We start from the raw sequence: 20683 nt of genomic DNA on the forward strand, positions 1-20683 counted from the left end.
ACTCGACTCAGGACGAAGGAAAAGTTGTGATAGAACACCTCGAAGACTGACCCCCCACCTCAATCTTCTGTAGGGAGGAAGTGCAAGGGGAGCCGTGTTGCGGAAAGGTGAAAGGTGGAGGGGATATGGGGAAGAAGAAAGTCTGAAAAACTGGAAAGCGCGAACCGTACGTCGGTTTTAATGAGTGTTGGATATTTTTTATAAATGGAAGTAACTGTAACCTGCTGTAACGTACGGAGTATAACTACGCAAAAAAGTATATGTGACAGTTACACGCTCCTTTAAATGGAAAGTAAGTAGTGCACAGTTACAAGTTGCTGAAGAAAGTAACCCTACCGGCAATGCGTAACTAGTAGCTAGTAACTGCTCAAAATTGATTCAAGGAAAGCTGTGTGCCAGTCTGCATGCTGACGCAATTCACTGCACGAGCGGACAAAACGAAGGCGAAGAAAGATACCCAAACACGGTGTAGCATAAAAAAAGCAAAGAAATGAAAGGGAATAAAATACGCAAATACGAACTTGTAGCAGTAAAGAAATTGTACTGTCAGGCTTACGGTGCTGCATTTTCCGTCACCTAAGCAGCAAATTCGCGGCAAAATGAAGCTGCCCTTCAGGCTCCATCCTCCGCTGCCCTATCTAACATGGCCGCGAACTGTTTCTCTTGTTGCTTTCCGGCTTCGCTGGTGCGTAAAAGGCCATCCATGGTGTTCTCTCCACTAGTCGTGTAGCTCGCCGTTTTCGAAACAGATGGTTCGGTTCGCGCGAAATGTCGGCTGATGTGAAGTTTTACTAGTTTTTAATTTTTTGTCGCATGTGTTGCACCGGCGTGGTGATTACCGGCTCCGGTATGGTTACTGACAGCGGTGATGGGCCTTCGCGTGCAGTCGTCACTGCCGTCGAGCCGACAGACGAAGGCCGTGCGGCCGAGATCGTGCGCGGTGGCGGCGACGGAGCCATCCGCGTGCTGCACCGGAGCGCGCACTTCCTGGTGGTAGAGAAGCCGGCTGACCTGGTCATCAACACGCAGAAGACGCTCGAGCACCCGGTGACCGTGGAGACACTGCTGCGCCGTCAGCTGCCCGAGCTCGTCGACCCGGCGGTGCAGCACGGCTTCCGCTTCTGCCACCGCCTGGACTTCGCCACCAGCGGGGTCCTGTGCCTGGCGCTCACTCGGCGCGCGGCCAGCGCTGCGCAGGTAGTGGCCAAGAGGGTTCGCCAAAGCAGCTCCACTCGGTACCCAAGATCGCCGGCGTCGAAAGCAGAGTGTGGAGGGGAACTTAAGGTCTGGTAGGGACAGAAGCAACAGGGTAGCCCCCTCCACCACGGCGTGACAAATTTGTTCCGTAAGACCAAGTTCAGCGTTTTCTTAGTAACACTGACTTCCATCGAAAACACGCCGTTCAACGGGAACCAGCTGTCGTCCGAAAACAGGCATCACCAATTCGAAAGTGGGGTGGTTCTCTGTTGTACGCATATTTAACTGTGAATTCCGTTAAAAAAAGTGCAAGAGTAAGCTGTTCTGCAACCCCCCCCCCTTCCCTCCCCCTTCAATAATAATAACCAAAGGAATTCCAGGCTGTTTGTGCGCGACTTATAAAACCTTTCGTGCAGAGATGTAGTCAGCTTGGTGAGGTAGCATAACATTACGTGCATTTTTGCGCTGACTGTTCCAACGTCACAGCATGTAATTGTGCTTTCACGTGGCCTTTGGTGCGGAATGTCATGCCAAATATTAAATATAGAATATCAAATGTGGATGATCGTGCCGGTGAATGCTGCAGTTTGGCTTGAAACGAGGCAGCTGACAGCTGCATTTAGCAATTGCATTAGTATTTTCTGCACCTGCTCTTAGGCAGCGCAGCACCTGTTTAGAAAGCTTCACCAAAATTGCCAAGCCCCATTTATAGACGGCCAGGCTTTCATATATTCCATTTTATCAAACATATTCTCTTGTTTGGCCTCTTGAATTCCCCACCAGTTTCAGCATCTATTCACTGACCTGGCAATAGTAAGAATAGAGGCATTCTTCTAACAGCACCAAGACAACGGGGACAAAGACAGGCGCCGAAGACAGAGAAAGAAACGGATAAAATGCAGGGTCAAAGAAAGAAGGGCAAATACAGCACCTGTATTCGTCCTTCTTTCTCTGTCCCCGTTGTCTTGGCACTGTTAGAAGAATGCAACCACACCAACCGGCTACACTTTCATTGCTGCTAAAGAATAGAGGGCATTGGAAGTTTTGGATAACAATGTTTAAAAACTTTTCACATGTCGCAGTGGGTGTAGAATTGTGTACAGTCATGGACAAGTGAAATGCGAACACGAAAGTATGAACCAGAATGTGCGAAATAGCAAAATATTCCTCGTGGAGGTCCAATAATGGCATGCTATTGGTATATTTGGAAAGCCACATTTTTCTAATTTGTTACTGTAATTAAAGCATGCATCAGTTTGACTTGCATGCAAAGAAATCGCACAATTTCTGTGTTCTAGTTCGTATTCTCGCTTTCACGTTTCGTTCGTCCACAACGGCACGAGAACAGAAAAATAAACTTCCATTGTACAATAAAGCAGTTACAGAACAAGGACTTGTATCGAAGGCAGAGTGCACAAAACAGCAAGGCACCCAAGTCATGTCAAACAGTGTAACCTCTGCTCAGAATGATTGATATGCAAAAATGTCGGAAGTCTCGCAGTGCCTCGTTGCGCTTGAGAGCTTATAGGCACTGTGTGTTTGTGTACATCATTACAATCTTCTGGGGGGTGAATAAAAACGACTGTGTGAATGGGCGTGTTTAGAGCAGGGGTGTCGTTGTTGGGACATCAGCGCCTGGAGCACTGGGATGTCTTCTCTTAATTGAGCAATAATGCCCTGTAAAACTTGAATACTCCTGGTATTGCTAGCTTTTGACAGGAATTGAGCAGGCGAGTGGCAAGGTGTTTAACGCAGTTTCACTTGTAAATGGTTCATGTGAAAACGCAGTCAGGGATTTAAAGCAGCTTGGGCAGAACTGTACACTGGTCGCATAGCAGGTAACGTCACATCGAGCGGTGGTGTTCAAGTAAATGGGAATGGAAAAGATGGGATATTGGTTTGTGCAAAAATTGCACGTGTGGTGCGTGGCTTTTCAGATAGTGCAACCTATACACTTTGCGTGCAGGATAAATGCGTACAACTCACTTATGCTGAAAACGCTTACACTTGTGGCATGCTGGCACTAAAACAAGTGTCTTCACAGCTTGTAACCAGCTATGTCTCTGGTATGGGGCAGCAGCTTAGTTTCTCTTGTGTCTTTCTTGGTTTGTTATGGAAAGGTTTTTTTTTTTTTTTTTTGCTGTTTGAGACACTGGAAAGGTTTAAAAAATCAGCAGGTTCAGTACAGTGTACAGGGAATGATGCCACTCTGACCTGGCTGTGGCCAGTTAGCAATGGACCTTTTCCCAGTAGCGCGCTGCGCATGCCCTACTCTTGCTCTCAGCGGTCGATCTGCCATTATTGGGGGGCAAAATGTAAACAGAATGACGCCATATTGGATTACCAGTTGCGAACGCCAAGCCTGCTATGCTAAGTGCTACTCCGTTTTCTAAGCCCTGAAAGCAGCCAACAGGTAGGTGCTGCCATGGCTGCCATGGCTGCCATGGAAAAATTTCTCTGCCACAAAAACCACGCAGGGCAGGCGGAAAAAAAGGGGGCGTGTTCTTTTATAGTCACCCAAGTGTGGTTCGGGCAGCTGTCGCAAGAGGGCTACGCTACGGGAAAACGGTCCATTGAAACCAATTGCAGTCCCTGTGGGGGATTGTGTACTGCTATTGAAAAAGTGGGGACCTTGGATTATCACGCTAGCCGCAGATGTCCGCGGGTAGTCTGAGTAGCCTTCTCTCGGTAGGAGTACTTGTGAGAGATGAATACCGGACTGCTCCTCAGATAGACCGTGGTGAGTGTGGGCCTAGAAATGGGCCGGGAACAGAGCTTTGTGGTTCACCACGTGTGTGCCTTGCAGGAGGTGTTTGGGCCCCCCTTGCGGCCAGCTCGCAAATGCTACGTGGCACTGCTCGAGGGACACGTGCCCCTGGCCCCCAACAATGGCATCGAGGTGGACCTGGCTGTGGGAGAAGACAGTCGGGACGGGCACCAACACAAGATGTGCACGGCCAACGAGGACCACTGCGTCAGCCCCAGGGAGGCCCGGACGCGTGTGCTGCTGCTGCGTCGGGGGTATTTCCACGCACGCCCCGCATCTCAGGTGAATCTTTTTCCCAGCTTGCTAAATTTTCTGTACATTTTTCTGTTAACTTTGATGTACTAAATACGTTTTACTTGAGAGGGACACGCAAAAATACGTTCTTGCATGTCCCGTTCAAGTTTCTACAGTTGGAGCTTGAGTAAAGTCTGATTGTGCTGCATTCTTTATGTGCTATGTAGTTTCTGTATAGCACGGTTTGGTATGCCCCAATGCACGCACTACATATGTGTAGAACAGCCCACACCCTGACACGAAATTCGGTAATGCCAAGAGAAATGCCAAGAGCTGAGTATGCTGGACACATTACCTGGGACTGCCCAAAGAACAAACCAACTACCACCTTGGTATACTTTCCCTGCTGTACGTGATTTTACACTGACGCATTTTAAGAAAAAGCACACACCACGTGAACATATCTTACAGGAGTTTTTTTGGCACTTAATGAAAAATACAACGGATACACGTCTCTTTACACAGACGGTTCCAAAACATCATGCTATGTTGGGGGTGCAGTAATACAAGGGAAATGGGAGAGGCTGATCAGGCTGCCTCAGTGCGCCTCAGTTTTCACAGCAGAATCTTACGCCATTGTTGTGGTTGTAGGAAGAATAGTGAAGGAACAAATTCTGAAAAGTGTTATCTACGCAGGCAGTCTCAGCGCAATCACAGCGCTACATTACAAAAATGCAGCTCAACCTTTAATAGGAGACACAATACACAATTTAGTAACAGTCAAAATGCAAGGACAGGAAATTAGGTTGTGCTGGGTACCTAGCCATGTTGGAATCAATGGAAATGAGAGAGCCGATGCATGTGCTGCACAGGCTGGTAACGAAACGACAAAAACAAGTACTGATTCCTCATAGCGACTGTATGCAATTCATACGGAATAAACTGACAGAAAAATGGCAGTCCTCATGGGATAAGAAACCAACAAACCCACTATAGCAGAGTGGGAATCAAGCAGACATGAAGGACGCCTGAGAAAAGTTATTTTATGTTGTCTACCCATTGGACATACACATCTGACGCATAACTTTCTTCTTATGAAACAAGATAAACCGAGATGTGAGGAATGCGACCAAGAGCTAACAGTAAGCCACATCTTACTCTCATGGGCGAAATTTGAGGTCATGAGAAAAAAAAAAAAAAAAACATTTGAGGCTGTTCTACAATGAACACATTCCATTTCACCCCAGTTTACTTTTAGAAGAGGATGCCCTTGTTAAAAGTTCCTCCATTTTCAGTTTTTTAAAAGAAGCAACACTCCTAAACAAGCTTTAAAGGGACACTGAAGTGATATGTAAACATTGCGGGATTACTTGCGCAAATTGTAGTCCGGAGTCCCCAGGCCATGTTTCGACCTCCCGGGGCGCGTTTACGCGATTTTATTTAGTAGAAAAACTAATTCGAAAATGCTGTCCTCCTCTCTTTACGCTCGCCCATTTTCTGCGGCGTTTTCGTGTGACGTCAGGAGGGGATAAGCTGGCAATTGGCTGCGTTACTGCACGGCTCCCCGGCCTTCAGACAGAGTCAGTCGGCCCAGCGTTTCGTCCGCCGGCCGCCGACGGGTCGTCGCAATTCGTTCGCTCAGTTGAAACGAAGCCAGGAAACGTTTGTGAATGGTAGAATTTGCCTTTCTTTACTTGGTTAGTTTGTACACTGTATCTAGCTCCAAGTCAAGGTCGCTTCACACAAGCGCTGCACAAGCGCACATGCGACGCTTCGCTGACTGGTATGCCAGTAGGAAAATATAAGGCCTCTTGAAGGCGGCAGAAGAGTCAGCGAAGTCAATATAGGTACTAAGGAAATAAAATCAACTGATATTTTCACCGTACAGCGTAAAACTAGCGTGCGCTTTTTTGCGCTGGGCGAACAAGCACAGCGGGCAGCAGCACGACTACGCATCTGCGAACGCTTTTCCGTCTACGAAATGCAATTGCTAGACGTGAGCTATTGTGGAAACTCGGGCGACGCTTACTGCACGAGCGCAATACAACAATAGTCACCTAAGCTGCTTGAAATGCCAAAACTAAAGAAAAGTGTAAACTGGTTGTACAATATATACCCTATATTACCAATGCCAGCCGAGCCCGCTCCGTGGCCGAGCGATCTGGGTTGCTAGGTATGCCACCGCAAGTATTTTGCAAGTCACGAGTTCGAATCCTCGCGGGTACGTGCTTTTTTTTTTTTTGTAAGTTAACTTTTTAGTTTTCCGCTGATGTTTTCTATATTGAGTTCACCTTTTTTTGGGCCGCAACGTTCATGGCTCCACGAACTAGTTCACAAAACGCGCGCAGGCTGGCACTGGCGCGCTAGCGAGTTCTCGTTGGCGTGCTGTTGCCATAAGCACCGACTGCTTGCAGGCAGTGGGCACAGGCCAGAATGAACAGACCCTTGGCCTGGTGCGAACACGCTTTTTACGACACAGGCATGAGGGAGGCAAGCTCCAAATATGGGGGAAAAGCGCATGACATTTGGGCGTCTGCGGGTACGCGGAGGGTGTTCATGCACTGCGTAGGTTTCGGCTAGTGAATGCTACGATTCCAATCCGTCCTAGGAGGCTTATCTTTATGCATTTTTACAGCTGACAACATGGCAGAAGCGCGGTACGATGATTACTGAGTTATTGAGAATGCCCATCCAATAACGCCAACGGTTGTGTTTTACAGAACCGAAACCGAAACCGAAACTTGTTTGGTTGCTCACTTTGGGCATCGTCCAATCACGGTGCCCGCTCCTCCTAACGTCACAGCTTTAGTTGGTGCGGCCGCCGCAAACCGCGCATGGTAGTTTTTCTTCTTTCGCGCTTTGTAAAATAATTACCGATTTGTCAACCGAATAAACGATGAAAAGTGTGCTAATTTGAGCCAGTCTACGCAGTGCAAGCAAAAACGGGAGCTTGACAAATTCACTTCAGTGTCCCTTTAATGTATTAAAATAGTGAGTCATTATTCACAAAACAAAACACAAAACCTTCTGTTTGGCGCATGATAGCCTTAGTTGCTTATGTGCCATAAAACACAACACCACAACACAGCAAATGCATGGCCTCACGTATAAAGCAAACATTAAGACGTAATGAACAGTGCACTGTGCATACACGGAACAGGGGTGCACAACCGTTGTGCTGCAAATATGCATTTCAAGTGCCCGCTCAAACAAGCGCGAATTTAACAAAGCGATATCAGAAATTGAGAATCCAACTTACGTCAATGGCACAGTCACTACATTAGGTGGCCTTTAAGGGACACTGAAATGATTTGTAAACATTGCAGGATTACTAGCACAAATTGTTGTCTGGAGTCTCTAGGCCATGTTTCGTCCTCTCTCGCTGCATTTACATGACTTTATTCTGTAGAAAAATCAATTCGAAAATGCTGTCTTCCTCTCTGCATCTTCCTTGCCAATTTCCTATGACGTTTCGTATGACATCAAAACAAGATGGCTTGGCTTGCTTGACTGTGCTACTGCATGGTTGGCCGAACCTCCGATAGAATCAGTCGTCACATCGTTTAGTCGGCCGGCCGCCGGCGGGTCGTTGTAATTCGTTCGCTCAGTTGAAACTAAGCCACGACACGTGTGTGCCTGGAAGAATGGGTCTCTAGTTTGTTATTAGTTTGTAAACTGTATCAAACTATAAGTCATAGTCTCACCACACAAGCACATATGTGATGCTTTACTTGCTGGTACACTAGTAGAAAAATCTAAGGCCAATTGAAGGCGGAAGAAGAGTCAGAGAAGTTAATATAGGTACCAAGGAATTAAAATCAACCGAAACTTTTAATGTACAGCGTAAAACCAATGCATGGGAAGCACTTCTTGCGCTTGGTGAACTAGCACAGCGGTCAGGAGCACGACCACACATCTGTGAACGCTTTTTCCACCTAATGAATGTAGTCTCTAGAGACAAGATATTTGTGGAAATTTAAGGGACGCTTACTGCACAAGCGCTAGTCATGAAATAGGTATCGAAGCTGCTTGGGATCCTGAAACTAAATAAAAATGTAAACTGGGTATACATTATATATGGCATAGTATTTCCACCCCTGGCAGTGCTGGCATGGGGCCGAGGAGTCGGGAGTACTGGGTGCATTGTTTTGCAATTCACAAGTTCGAATCCCTGATAGCGCATGTTTTTTTTTTAAGTCTATTTTTGTATGTTTGGGCAATGATTTCTATACTGAATTCACCCTTTTTGTGCTGAAACGTTTATTACTTCATGAGCATGTTCGCAGAGCGCTTGCAGACTGACACTGACACACTGGCAAGTTCTTGTTGGTGATGTGTTGCTGTAAGCACCAACTGCTTGCAGGCACAGTCCCGAATCAGCCGACCTTTAGCCTGGTACGAACATGCCTCTTACGATACAGGCACGAGCCAGGCAAGTGCTAAAGGTGGAGGAGAAGCACATCACATTTGAGCGTCCGCGGTGATGCGGAGGGCATTATCCACTGCATATGCCTCGGCTAGTGGTTGTTATGATTCTAAGGCGTGCTGGTTGGCTTATTTGATGCATTTTACAGCCAACAACATGGCTGATAATTAAGCCAGGAAGTAAGCGTGTACACAACAAATACGTGGGCTCAGGTCTAAATAAAAGCTTACGACATGTTGAGCTGTCCGCTGTGCGTAATGGCTACTCAGAACGAAGGGGGGGGGGCGATCGTTGCAGAGCGAATACGCATTTCTTCGTGAGTGACCGCTCAAATGTGCGCAGAATTTAACAAAGTGAGAACAAGACTTGCCGCGGTGGCTCAGTTGCTAAGGCGTTGTGCTGCTGAGCATGAGGACCCGGGTTTGATTCCCGGCCGTGGCGGCCGCTTTTCTGATGGAGGTGAAAAGTGAAAACGCCCGTGTGTTCGAGATTTCGGCACACGTTAAAGATCCCCAGGTGATCAAAATTAATCTGGAGCCCTCCACTATGGCGCGCCTCATTGCCTGTGTTGTGTCGGTGCGTTAAATTCCACAATCAATCAATCAAACTGAGAACAAAAAGTGCTAATACCTCGCAAAGGTATGGTGGTGGCTTGAAGTACGCTTATCCAATTCTATGCAACCAAACTTTTCTCCTTCCTGCATCGCGTTTCCCGGACGGAATTACGAAAAGTCTTTTGCCATCCCTGACCCTATTCGAGCAGCCGTAGGCACAACACATCAGCATCATGAAGCGACATAAAGCGACACCAATGTGACGCTTCTTCGAAATGAGCAGCTAACTCTTAGGTTTTCATCCGCTGCTGCTCCGGTAAGGTAGGATCTGAGGCTGCAGGGACAGATATGGTGCTGTTTTTAACTCTTTCGTTACCGTGTGAAATTGACCGATTTTCAGGGGTCTAAGAAAACATTTTTTCTGGGCTAAACATATTGGTTAGGCACATATTGCAGTGACATAAAATGCAAATGATTCTACGCCCTTTTCAACGACACCAGTTTTAATAACGTTTTCCTAATTAATGATTGCAAAAAAATGTAAATTTCAAAATTTTTGTCCAGGCGTCGAAGAAAATATAAAAGAGGAAGTTGTGTATAATAAACCACCAGTAGCAGAAAAAATTTAGACTATACATTTTGTAGGTAAACGCTTGAAAAACCTGTATTAGAAAAAAAATTGATTCGCTCGGAACAATTTGTCAGCGATCAAAGAAAATGCTAGCACGCGTGGTGACCGCGGCTTGTGGCAAAGCCCAACCTCTATTTTATTTCAAAAATTCGCAATTTTGGATGGTTCTCTGGTAGAAATCTGGTTGTTTGACATTATTAAAGACACCATTGTGACCAATTAGTCGCTACATGATGTAAAAACACCTTGTCAATGATTACAGCCAGCACAAGATTCAAGGCAAGCAAGCGATGCGAGGAAATACACTTGGGGAGTTGAAAACCAAACTCAGTTGTGGATGATTGTTGATGTTCTGACCGTCATACCTGTCAGATCTTTCACCTGTAGTTTAGTATAATCTTCTGACTCCTTGCAGGAATAAGGTGCGATGCGCTAGAATCGTCCTGCAAGCTTTCACCCAGCAGAGGTCGCGCTATGAAGAGAGTTCAGCACTTGAGCCTCCTACACACAGCGCCACGTAACATTTTCGAAAATAAACAATATCAAGCCCGTTGGAGACTGTCAGAATAGACAGTAGAGCACTGCACGGGCCTGATTTTAAGGCCCGAGCCCGGCTTGAGCCTGCTTTGCGAAGCCCGAGCCCAACCCGGGCCCAGGGCATTCATTAGTGAGCCTGGCCCGAGCCCAGCTCAGGCCGGTCATCTCAAGCCGAAGCCCGGCCCGGGCCCGGTAATTTATTTTCTGGCCTAGGGAGGGCCTGCGCGTGTGTGACCAGGCCCTGTTTCTGACGCTGAAGAAAATTTGTTTATTATATTTGGTTCAGTGTCTTCGTAGCGGGCGATCAGACAGAGCATCTAGTCTGCACAAGCATGTCATGAACTGAAATGCAAAAAATAACGGTTCAAAAGTGCACGTAGTTTAGCTTGCACCGTCTGCAGATCATGCCACATCGGCGTAATAATAGCTCGTATTCTTACACGAGAGACAGCAATACCTTTGATGGCCAGACTCTTGGCAACTTCACGTGGTTGTCCCGGCCACAAGTTGGTATTGCTGAAATTTTTTTATCCACATTTGAGTCCACGAGTATGTACGTGCGTTGAAATATTTCACCTGCAGTGGTTTTTAAGCGGTGGTGTTTCTCTAGCCCGCGAGTTTGATTCCCAGCCACGTCAGCCGAATTTCTATTGGTGTGACATCTAAAACACACGTGTACAGCATAGATGCACAGCTCCAGGCTGTCTGAATTAATTCCTTTCCCGCTAGGGCATTCCTTTGGTATGTTATACACCAAAATATAAAATTTTGATGCAGTACATGAAATGTCATTAAAATTGCAGTATAGTGACCATCAGACCTAGCAAAACACGCTTTTAAAACAATGTGTACAACTAACATCAAGAAGCGTGCAAAAATAAACTAAGAATATTCATTTTGATGCTCTTTTTTACACTTCACGCCAGACTTATAAACGGCCGTGCCTATGAATTCAAGCCCGAGCCCGGCCTGGGCCCACGGCGTCGAACCCGGGCCCGGCCCGGGCCCGCCAATAATTGACTTCGGGCGGCCCGGCCTGGCCTGCGGGCCGGGTCGGGCCCAGGCTTTTGGCCCGGCCCGGGCCCGTGCAGTGCTCCAATAGACAGTTCTACTAAGAAGCAACACTAGACGTCCGGAAATACCCTCATACGGAAACGAAACTTGCCAGTGAACAGCTGGCGGTGTTCAAGGCCAACTGGAAGCGTTCTCCTCGTCTGAACTGATATCCGACTATTTGGTGTTATGTTTCGACTTTCAGCTGAAGCTGTTATCACAGAAGTAAGACGTTGGTGAAGCGGAATCGCGAGCGACATGCTTTTTCCGAGGAGCAGTAGCGGGTGATGAAGGCGCCTTGGCAAATCGGCTTGAAGTTGGGTAACTGCATAGTAGCGCCAAATATGAATTTCGCAATGCAAGAGCAAAACCGAAACTGACGGAAACTGGCTGGAAATGCAAGGTCTACTGGTTAGACATGCGGGGGACCTTCAGAAATAAGCTTTGGCAGAAGGCAGAAAAGCTACCCTTTTTCTGAACCAAAGATCACTAGCAAGTAGGTGGGGTCATTTTCAGGTAATTATTAATTAAACCCCTCAACGGTGTTGGATTACAAAGCTGACAACATAATTTGGTATTTGACTTGCTAGGAGCTTTTGATTTAAAAAAATTGACGGTAATGCAGCATAACCATGAGTGGCATGCTTTTTTGTCAAGTGCAGCAGCCACGCCCCATTTTGCAAAAACACACACAGCTAAGCTGGCAAAAAACGCCGTCAAAAATGTCACTGTCGCCGGAGCGGAAAAATTTAAACTGATTCTAGAAGGGCAGTGCCTAGACTAACCATTGCGGCGCATTAGGTATACAAAAAAATGACTAAAACATGTCGAAATCAACAATATAAAGCATCGATCACTGGTGATCGATTTGAATAGGCGTGGTAACAAAAGAGTTCAATCCGGCACCGTCACAACCCACCGCGAAAGAGGCAAAAAAAAAATAATAATAAAGGCGGAGGGCTACCACGTAACATTTCTGCTGGCCCATGGCGGGCAGCACTGGGCGGTGAGAAAGAAAATCGCAAAACACGGAGAAGGGAAGGAGCGCGAGTGAGGGTGAAAAGCAGTGAGATCACAGAATGTTGCTACCTTAGTTATTACCAAGGAGGTTAAAAAAAATTGCAATTTTTTTTAACCTCCTTGGTTATTACTAAGGTAATAACTAAGGGGCCTTACGTGGGTGTTGGCACAAGGGCTCTCTAATGCATGGTTGAGTACAGAAATCAATGAATGCTTTTAAAGAAATGCTTCACATGTATGCCAATCTTTATGTATGATGGTAGCATCGCAGCTAGTGTATGTGAGGCTGTCTTCCGAGCCGTGCCGTGCTTGCACGCTCACACTCCCAAGTTGACACAAGTGCTGGTGTATTGCAAGCGCCCTTCGAAGGAAACACTTGAGTTTGGTTTCCGCACAGTAAAATTGGCGACAACAATATTTCTGTTGTTGTCCTTGAACAGGTTACAGAACTTAAAGGAGCCATGAAGAGAAAACACAAGTTTGGTTGTTTCAAAAGATTGCCTCGTTAGAATCATACTGACACCACTTTTAATGCAAACTTCGCTCAAATAAGCTACATAATTAGGAAAAAAGGGAATGGCCATGCGACCCACTAGCTCATTTCCCGCAACTGAACCTATGATGTCATACCAGACAGCTCTGCGATTGGCACAGGGCGGCAAAAGCAAACGCAAATTAGGCTGAGCTTATGAGCTTGGAGAACGAGCTATGTATTTGAGCTTGAATTTGGGGCACATTCTTTTTAAAGCCCTAAGAATGGTGGGACAAACACTGGAAGTTACGAAAGCACACGTAAGCATAGAAGTACCGATGCGTACTGCTGTTAGTACTGCGTTTAGCTGCACAGCACTGCAGGGCTTTGGGCTAGTTTCAGACGACACTGGCCCACTGACGCAAGCGACGATGTCTTACGTGACCGTATTTGTCGAGCGAGCACCATGTTTCACGAAACGATTGTCCCCATGAACAAAACAAGCCAGGTACAAATACGGTCACAAACAAACCAAAGGCAGAAAAGGGCATGCCGCGGTGTGGTGGCACCATCTAGGTTCACTAACGGTAAACAAGGCCCTGTGATGTCATTGCAAACCACGAAAACGCACGTTTTAGTGGGAAAATCAAAATTTTTACTTAAATAATTACTTTCTCAGTGAATAAAGCATCATTTACATTCGGACAAGCGCTGGGGGCACTATAAAACACGAAACCTTTCGACTAACACAAACTTGTGTTTTATCTTCATGGCTCTTTTAAAGGAGTGTGGACCTTCAGTAGCATACACGCGCAACTTGGTCCATCATGACACTGCTGCAAGGCTCCAAAGTTTTTACCGCTCTACCTAGTCGTGCGACAATTTCGATCATTTCTGGTGAGAGGTAGATCATAGGGTGCTTCACGGAACAGTATTTGGCAACGATATATTACTTTGTGTTCAGTGGAGCACCGTTTGTGGAGCCCGAAGTAACACAGATGCTGCGGCACAGACATGGCAGCGCAGGGTTGCCTACACGTGTGCTACGCCGGTGAATACAACCTATACAAGACAATTTTAATATACAGCACTAGACATTGTAGCCAAAAGCAAAAATTGAAAAAGAAACAAGAAATATGGTATTGTACTAGCAGGAACACACACACAGCCTAGAAAAAATAGACATGCATGATAAAACAAGTTACAGATTATTTTGAATTGTTAAAAATGCGAGAAGCACGATCTGAAAACAAGATGTGTCTGTTTGTTCCACTAAGTTAGTAGGTAAAGAATTCCATTCATTGACTGCCAATACCAGGGGTGAGTTCCGATATTGTTTTGTTCAAGCGAAAATCGGGCTAACTTTGTGGGCGTCATCGATACGTGCGGACATATAGGGTGCCGGAAGGATAAATTAGCGAGTGGCTGGTGTTGGATGACAATACAATGTGCAAAAAAAAAATCTTGAAAACTGTTTGCGTATTCGGGTAGTATTACTTTAAAAGATACTGGAGGGCCAAATATGCGCCACTGCATTGCAAATGAATATCAAAAATTGCTCTTTTCCAAACTAAAACTGGATGAAAGGGCGGCCATTACGGCCAGCAGGAACGGACATTAGACTCTGGAATCGAGTGTGCGCGACTGGTAGATTCTCCCATGGCTGCCTGTGAGGAGACGGGGCACGCATTCGAGGGGCTTGAAGTAGTGCCTTTCTTCAAAAACTCAAAACTTGTGCGAAACGGGGTTAGGGAATCGACGCAACCATTATTGCTTCACTGTGAGCGGCTGAGACACGCCTACAGTCGTGCGGTGAAAGGTAAACACAGGCATCGCGAGGTGTCGTCGTGAAGCTGTGAGCTAGGAAATAGGTACACAAACAGCAATGTTGAGTGCTAGATGGGCATATTGGCTGTGCTGATTGAACCACCTTGCATTTGTGAGAGAAGAAAACAAAACAATACCAAAAGCTGTTGTAATGAAAAGCGCAAAAACATGCCATCCAGCGTGCAAAAATTCAGTTTCAGTGCGTATTATCGAAGTTCATATCCCGAATTTTATTATTATTGTTTTTTGTTAACAAGGTGCCCGCACCAAATATTTACATAAATAAAGATGCCTGCCTATGTAAAAGGTCATTCAGTGACGAAGGCATTGTAGTGTCTTTTCTGGAGTCGTGTCTTCACTGACGTTGAGACTCAGTGTTGCAACCTTGTTTTTATCCATTTTGCCAAGTGTAGCCCCTTTTTTCCTTTCTTTTTCTTACCGGTGAGCGAAATATTGGCAACAGCGACTAGCTTTTTTTTTTTTTAACGAACGAACTGGTTTGAACCGAATCAATTCCATGCACTGCGTAGCTGCCGACAGGCCCCGACAACAGCTTATCACCTCGTGTCGGCTGTGTGCGTTAAACTCCCGGAACGAAGTTCGCGCGGCGGAAAATCTTCTGCGGCAGGACGCTGTATGTTCGTGGGGGTGAACTACATGGAGCGAAGACACGGCGCCTGCTGCCGTGTCACCTCTGGGTTGCTCTCAGTGTGAATAACTGAAGCTGGATGGCTAGAATCAACAGCGGCGTGAGTCAGGGGCGTTTCTTCTACTTAAATATTCGTTTTTAGTGTGCAAAAGTGTCAACGGCAGTAGACAAAGAGAGAGGGATTATAAAAGTTGAACATCAGAAAAAAAAAGTGAGAGAACGCCCCCGGGGAGATTCGAACTAGTGACTTCCAAAACATGAAGCTGGCATTTTTCCTCTTGTACAGTACACCTCAACAGATAGCGATTTCTTGCAAAATACAGTAGGTTGCCTCGATACCAGCACCGCTGTACAGTGTGGAGACTCCCTTTGAATGGTCCCGTGCCCCCAGGGCGCCATTTTGGGTCAAAGGGCTCAACACACAAAGTTAATAGGGATCAGACAGCTGGACAGGTGGTGCCACCACTTGGCACTCCCCTCGTTACTGGAATGGCCTGGTGCATTGGACTACACAACCTTCAGTTGTTTTAGTCATGTTTGCTTCGGTGGCTGTAATGCTTAGTTGGTGTTGTGTGCGAATATGTGCGGTGAAACGAAGCGTTAAGAAGATGTGTTGGGTTCTTATATGCACTAACAACTACTTATAGGGGCCATGCAGACAAAACACAAGTTTGGTTCATTCAAAAGATTGCCTCATTAAAGTCATACTGACACCACTTTCAACGAACGCTTCGCTCAAATAAGATATATAATTAGGGAAAAAAAAAGAATGGCCATGCGACCCACTAGCTCATTTCCCACAGAACCTATGTTGTCATATGTGCCCAGCTGTGTGATTGGCTAATGGCGGCAGAAGCAAACACAAATTAGCCATGGCTTATAAACTTGCCGAATGAGCTATTTGCGCTTAAATGTAATGTATATTCATTTTGCACCAGTAAGAACGTTGCGGTAAACAATGAAAGTTACGAAAGTACACGTAAGCATAGAGATACTGATGCGCACTGCTGTTGTTACTGGGTGCACTATGCTTGTTTTAGATGCACAGCAGTCTGCCACTTTGGGGTTGTCTTACACGGCACTGGCCGATTGGCGTGACGTCTTATGTGACCCTGTTTGTTGAGGATACCCCATGTTTCACAAAACGATTACTTTCTACAGCAACAAAAACAAGCCAGGTGCAAATACGGTCAAAACCAAAGCAACGGCGGACAAACGGTCCGTGGCTAAGTATGGTAGCGCCATCTGGGAGGACTGACTGGAAGCAAGGCGGCAAAGCCGAATGACGCAGTGGAAGTCCGTTTGAATGCACGCACGTATGACTTCATTGTTGACGTTGTGAAAACACACATTTTGGCGGGAGAACCAAGATTTCAACCTAAGCTGATTCATTTCTCAGTGAATATGACATCATTTGCTGCCAGACAAGCGCTGGGGGCACTATAAAACATGAAATCTTTTGAATAAAACAATTATGTATTTTGTCTGCATGGCCACTTTAAACTCATCAGATGCTTCTAAGGTTGGATATGGGCCTTATTGATATGGGCGCTTTTTGCGATGTCAAACACCTGGCTTCGCCCGATTTTTTTATTTTAAATTGCGATAGTATACCCGATGGCATAAATACTATGTTACAAGTATAATTGAACTCCCATTTTGTGAGGAAACGCAAGGAGGGAGTGGTGGTGGGGTCCCCACATCCACCGATGAAGGTCAGGTGGTCTGCCAGGGTGGAGGCCTGTGCCTCGAACGTGTCGTGTTCTGGCTGCTTCCAATGAAGGACACATCCAGAGCTAATGTTCTGTGTCCGCATCTTCGGCAGGAGTCGTGCAAAAGGGGCAGTTCTGTGTGAATGGGGCATGGTAGCGTGGTGGCCACTCCTGGGTAACAGCGGGAGAGAGGGCTAAACCAACACGAAGTCTTCGCAACAAGACCTCCTCCCAGCGAGCGGGTCTACTAGGGAGGTCTATTCCACACGGTAGAATTAGAGCTCATGTAGCGCGACGAAGATCTTTCTTTTGGAGAAACTTTCCTGGGGAATCTACTGTCACTAAAGGCAATGGTCCTGGAACAAATGCAGGGTGGCAGGCATCATCCGTTGCAATGTGAGCAGGGAACGTATTTTGCCGGACCCACAAGAGCCGCAGAGGGCAGCGGTGCGTATCCAGTATATCATGAATGTCCCTCGAGATAGATCAGTTGTTATTTATTCGACGTAAATAACGTATGGCCACTGTGGAGTCTGTATAAATTTGTAAAGTAGTACCTCCAGGGGCTTGATGAAGAGCAGGAGTTAGTGCTTGCAAGCCATCCCGGGTGGCTGTAAGCTCGGCCAGCATAGACGGCAAGGTGCAGCGTGTTTCGTAGAAGCACGTTTGACAGGCCTCTGGGTGGGAAGGACATTGCAGTGTTGTGGTCACCATGTCGTCCTTGGCCCCAGCGTCCACAAATGCCTGCACCAGCTGGGGTTGAGAATCAACCACCAGTTCTTGTGCGACCGGGAAAAGCGTGTCAGAATGTCCGGTGGATTGATTGTGCAGTCGTGTTAGTGGCCTGTTGTCGGTCACCTGATGGTATAGCCAAGGCGGCCCAATTTGAGTACAAATAGAATTATTAGTATTTGTTTCTATCGATGTAAATTTTCCAGTGCTTTCAGTCACTGCGGTTTCCACATCTGCCTTAACGGTGGGATACCCGGATGTGTGGGCTTTGAAGAGAAGTGCACTTTCGTATGAGCTTGATCACCAAGTTGCTGTGGATATGTCACGGCAGTTTACAAGGTTTTTTTGTAATTGTAAACTTTGTGCTTCCTGTTTTCATGAGTGACGGCATGGAAGCCTGAGAGCTGAAGCAGAACTCTTGCGTTTGTAGTGGTCATTTTATTGAGAGTCAAATTCAACCACCCAACAGCCCATGTTACAAAACTTCCTCCCTCCCCTCCCCATTTTGGAGGCCTCAAAAAAGGCATAATGTCTCTGTGAGCTTGCTACAGGGCCTGCCTTGTAGTGCTACCTCGTATGACAGAAGTAGTAGTGCTCTTCTGTCGTTGGTTGGCCATTTTTCTTGTCACATTTGTGCTCACTGTTGAAGGAAGCATTCATCATTGATGTTTTGGAAATAAAACTTACTTTCTAAGTAATGATCTGCAGATTTCACCTATTACAAACTGTGGATATAATGAATGAATTTGGCAGCACTTAGACTGCACAAGTTGGTCTCGTTTCGTAGTGAAAGACTGTGCAAAAAAACACACATGCACATGCACACATCGGAAGCGGAAACGGCTGACAGAGCGCAACTGCCGAGCCTCCTGTTAGTGGATGCGTGATTGCTGTGCTGGTCACTTGCAGGTTGCGCTGAGCTTGCTGACGGGTCGCCGACATCAGCTGCGGGTGCACTGTGCTGCCCTGGGCCACCCTGTGGTGGGCGACACCACGTATGGTGGGGCGGACGCTGTCCAGCATGATCGCATGTACCTGCATGCCTGGGCGCTGCGGCTGCCCACACACCTGGAGGCGATCAACGTGGACACTGGTGGAGAGCACCCATTCTGTCGGCTGCCAGCTTGGAGGGACTGCGGCCCCGGTGATGATGCCGTCGGGAGTGATGGTTCGGATCTCGTGACTGTGGACCGAGTGTTTGAGCAGTTTGAGTGCCCGGGGCTCTTTCTGCCTTGGAGGATGTTTGTGCGACCGCTGCAAGCAGATCAGATTGAAGAAAGAGCCTGAGGTTAAGTATTGCGCAGGTTTAGTCTCCACCACTGTCCGCATAAACGACTGTGCTGCCAAGCCACTTTCCGAGGAAGCCCTGCCTGGCCTGCGGTGCCCACATGGTCTAGATGGTAGCCCAAGTGGTGCTTTTGCTCTTCAAGCCCCATGTTCGAGTACAGTAGCCAACCATTTTTTTCAGACTCCGAAAATTCGGACTTGCTGGATATTTCGGACTTTCCCAAGAAATTGCCAGTTGTCCTATAGGAGTAATGGCTCAAGGAATTTTTCGGACTGCTCTTTTATTCGCACTATTTTTCGTTCCTCTCCATGTCTGAAAAATCTATCGGCTACTGTACAGGGTGGTGCGATGATAATAAGAACACTTTAAAAAATTTTCCTGAATGAACCGCCGCTCTGTTCATGCTTAAACTTCACACGAAGGTTGCATTTTGTGGTCTATTTTGTTTGTGACCGGGAACAACGACGGTACTTACCTGTTCATTCTGAAAATAAATAAAAGCGATTTTCCCTATGTGAAAATGGCGGCTGATTTGGACGTGCAAGCCAGTGCAAGTTGGTGTTGGAATGATGGCGCCACCTGGGGTATGCAGAGCGAAGCGCACGTTGTGGGTTCACGGTAGGAAGGAGCCACATGGTGTATCAGATGATCAGAAAATGGGAAAGCGGGTTATCTGATTGTCTGCTAGCTCATTTGGGTCCTCCCTAGGTGCATTTTCTGATCGTCTGCTGCACCATTTGGGCCCTTCCTACCCTGAATCCCAAGCAAGTGTTTCGCTCTGCATACCCCAGGTGGCACCGTCGTTCCAACATCAACCTGCACTGGCTCGCACATCCAAATCAGCCGCCATTTTCCCATAGGCGAAAATCGTTTTCATTTATTTTCAGAATAAACAGGTAAGTACCGTCGTTGTCCCTGGTGTCAAACAAAATAGACCACAAAATGCGACCTTCGTGTGAAGTTTCAGCGCGAACAGAGCGGCGGTTCGTTCAGGAAAAATTTTTAAAGAGTTCCAATTATTGTCGCACCTCTTTGTATTAGCCTCAAAAAGGGCACTGCCTAGCATAATATTGCGAAAACCACTCAATTTTTTTATTACTATAGCACATTATGTCAGGCTTGCATATTGAAACATTGAAACACATTGAAAAAAATTGAAACATATTTGTAGTGGATTCATTATGTGACAAAAGCAGTCCCTTCTCTTCTTTTCTTTTTTTTTTTTTTTTGCTTCAGTTTCAACCTTGCATCTTGAGCATGTGGCAGGCATCAGCTTTCTAAACTACTCTGCGAATTGCACACCGCTGTGAAATAAAGTTGTGCAGGTACATGACCAGTGCTCAATCTCGAATTCAGTGACAAAAAATACCTGTTTAAAGAAGACATGTCGCAGCTTCTACCGTGCCTTAGAAGCCACTCATAAACTAGGAACAAAATTTTCAAATTACATACTTAAGGTCTCCCAATGTGCGGAGTGATCTGTATTCAACTGTCATGATTATGCCGAGCTGTCAGGGCTCAAGATTAAGCAAGCGTCAACCAAGGAAGGAAGGAGCAACGCAGTGACTGAAACACGAGCGACCG

At 46.5% G+C, this 20683-nt stretch overlaps 1 protein-coding gene across 2 annotated transcripts; it reads left to right on the forward strand.

Annotated features, from left to right (window-relative positions):
- The first annotated feature begins 632 nt into the window (after positions 1-632).
- LOC144138065 (RNA pseudouridylate synthase domain-containing protein 1-like) lies at positions 633-19578 on the forward strand. Of its 2 annotated transcripts, none has more exons than XM_077670144.1 (3): positions 633-1284; positions 4004-4246; positions 18721-19578. In XM_077670144.1, exons 1-3 carry the CDS (start codon positions 814-816, stop codon positions 19096-19098), a joined length of 1092 nt encoding a protein of 363 aa, XP_077526270.1. In that variant the 5' UTR covers positions 633-813; the 3' UTR covers positions 19099-19578. The 2 variants fall into 2 exon arrangements, with proteins under 2 accessions (XP_077526270.1, XP_077526280.1); XM_077670154.1 differs by having other exon boundaries at positions 639-1197; positions 18721-19574.
- The last annotated feature ends 1105 nt before the right edge of the window (positions 19579-20683 follow it).

This window comes from Haemaphysalis longicornis, unplaced genomic scaffold, assembly GCF_048455015.1.
Source record: "Haemaphysalis longicornis isolate Haplotype H1 unplaced genomic scaffold, Haemaphysalis longicornis Haplotype H1 scaffold_1, whole genome shotgun sequence".
NCBI classification, from domain to species: Eukaryota; Metazoa; Arthropoda; class Arachnida; order Ixodida; family Ixodidae; genus Haemaphysalis; species Haemaphysalis longicornis.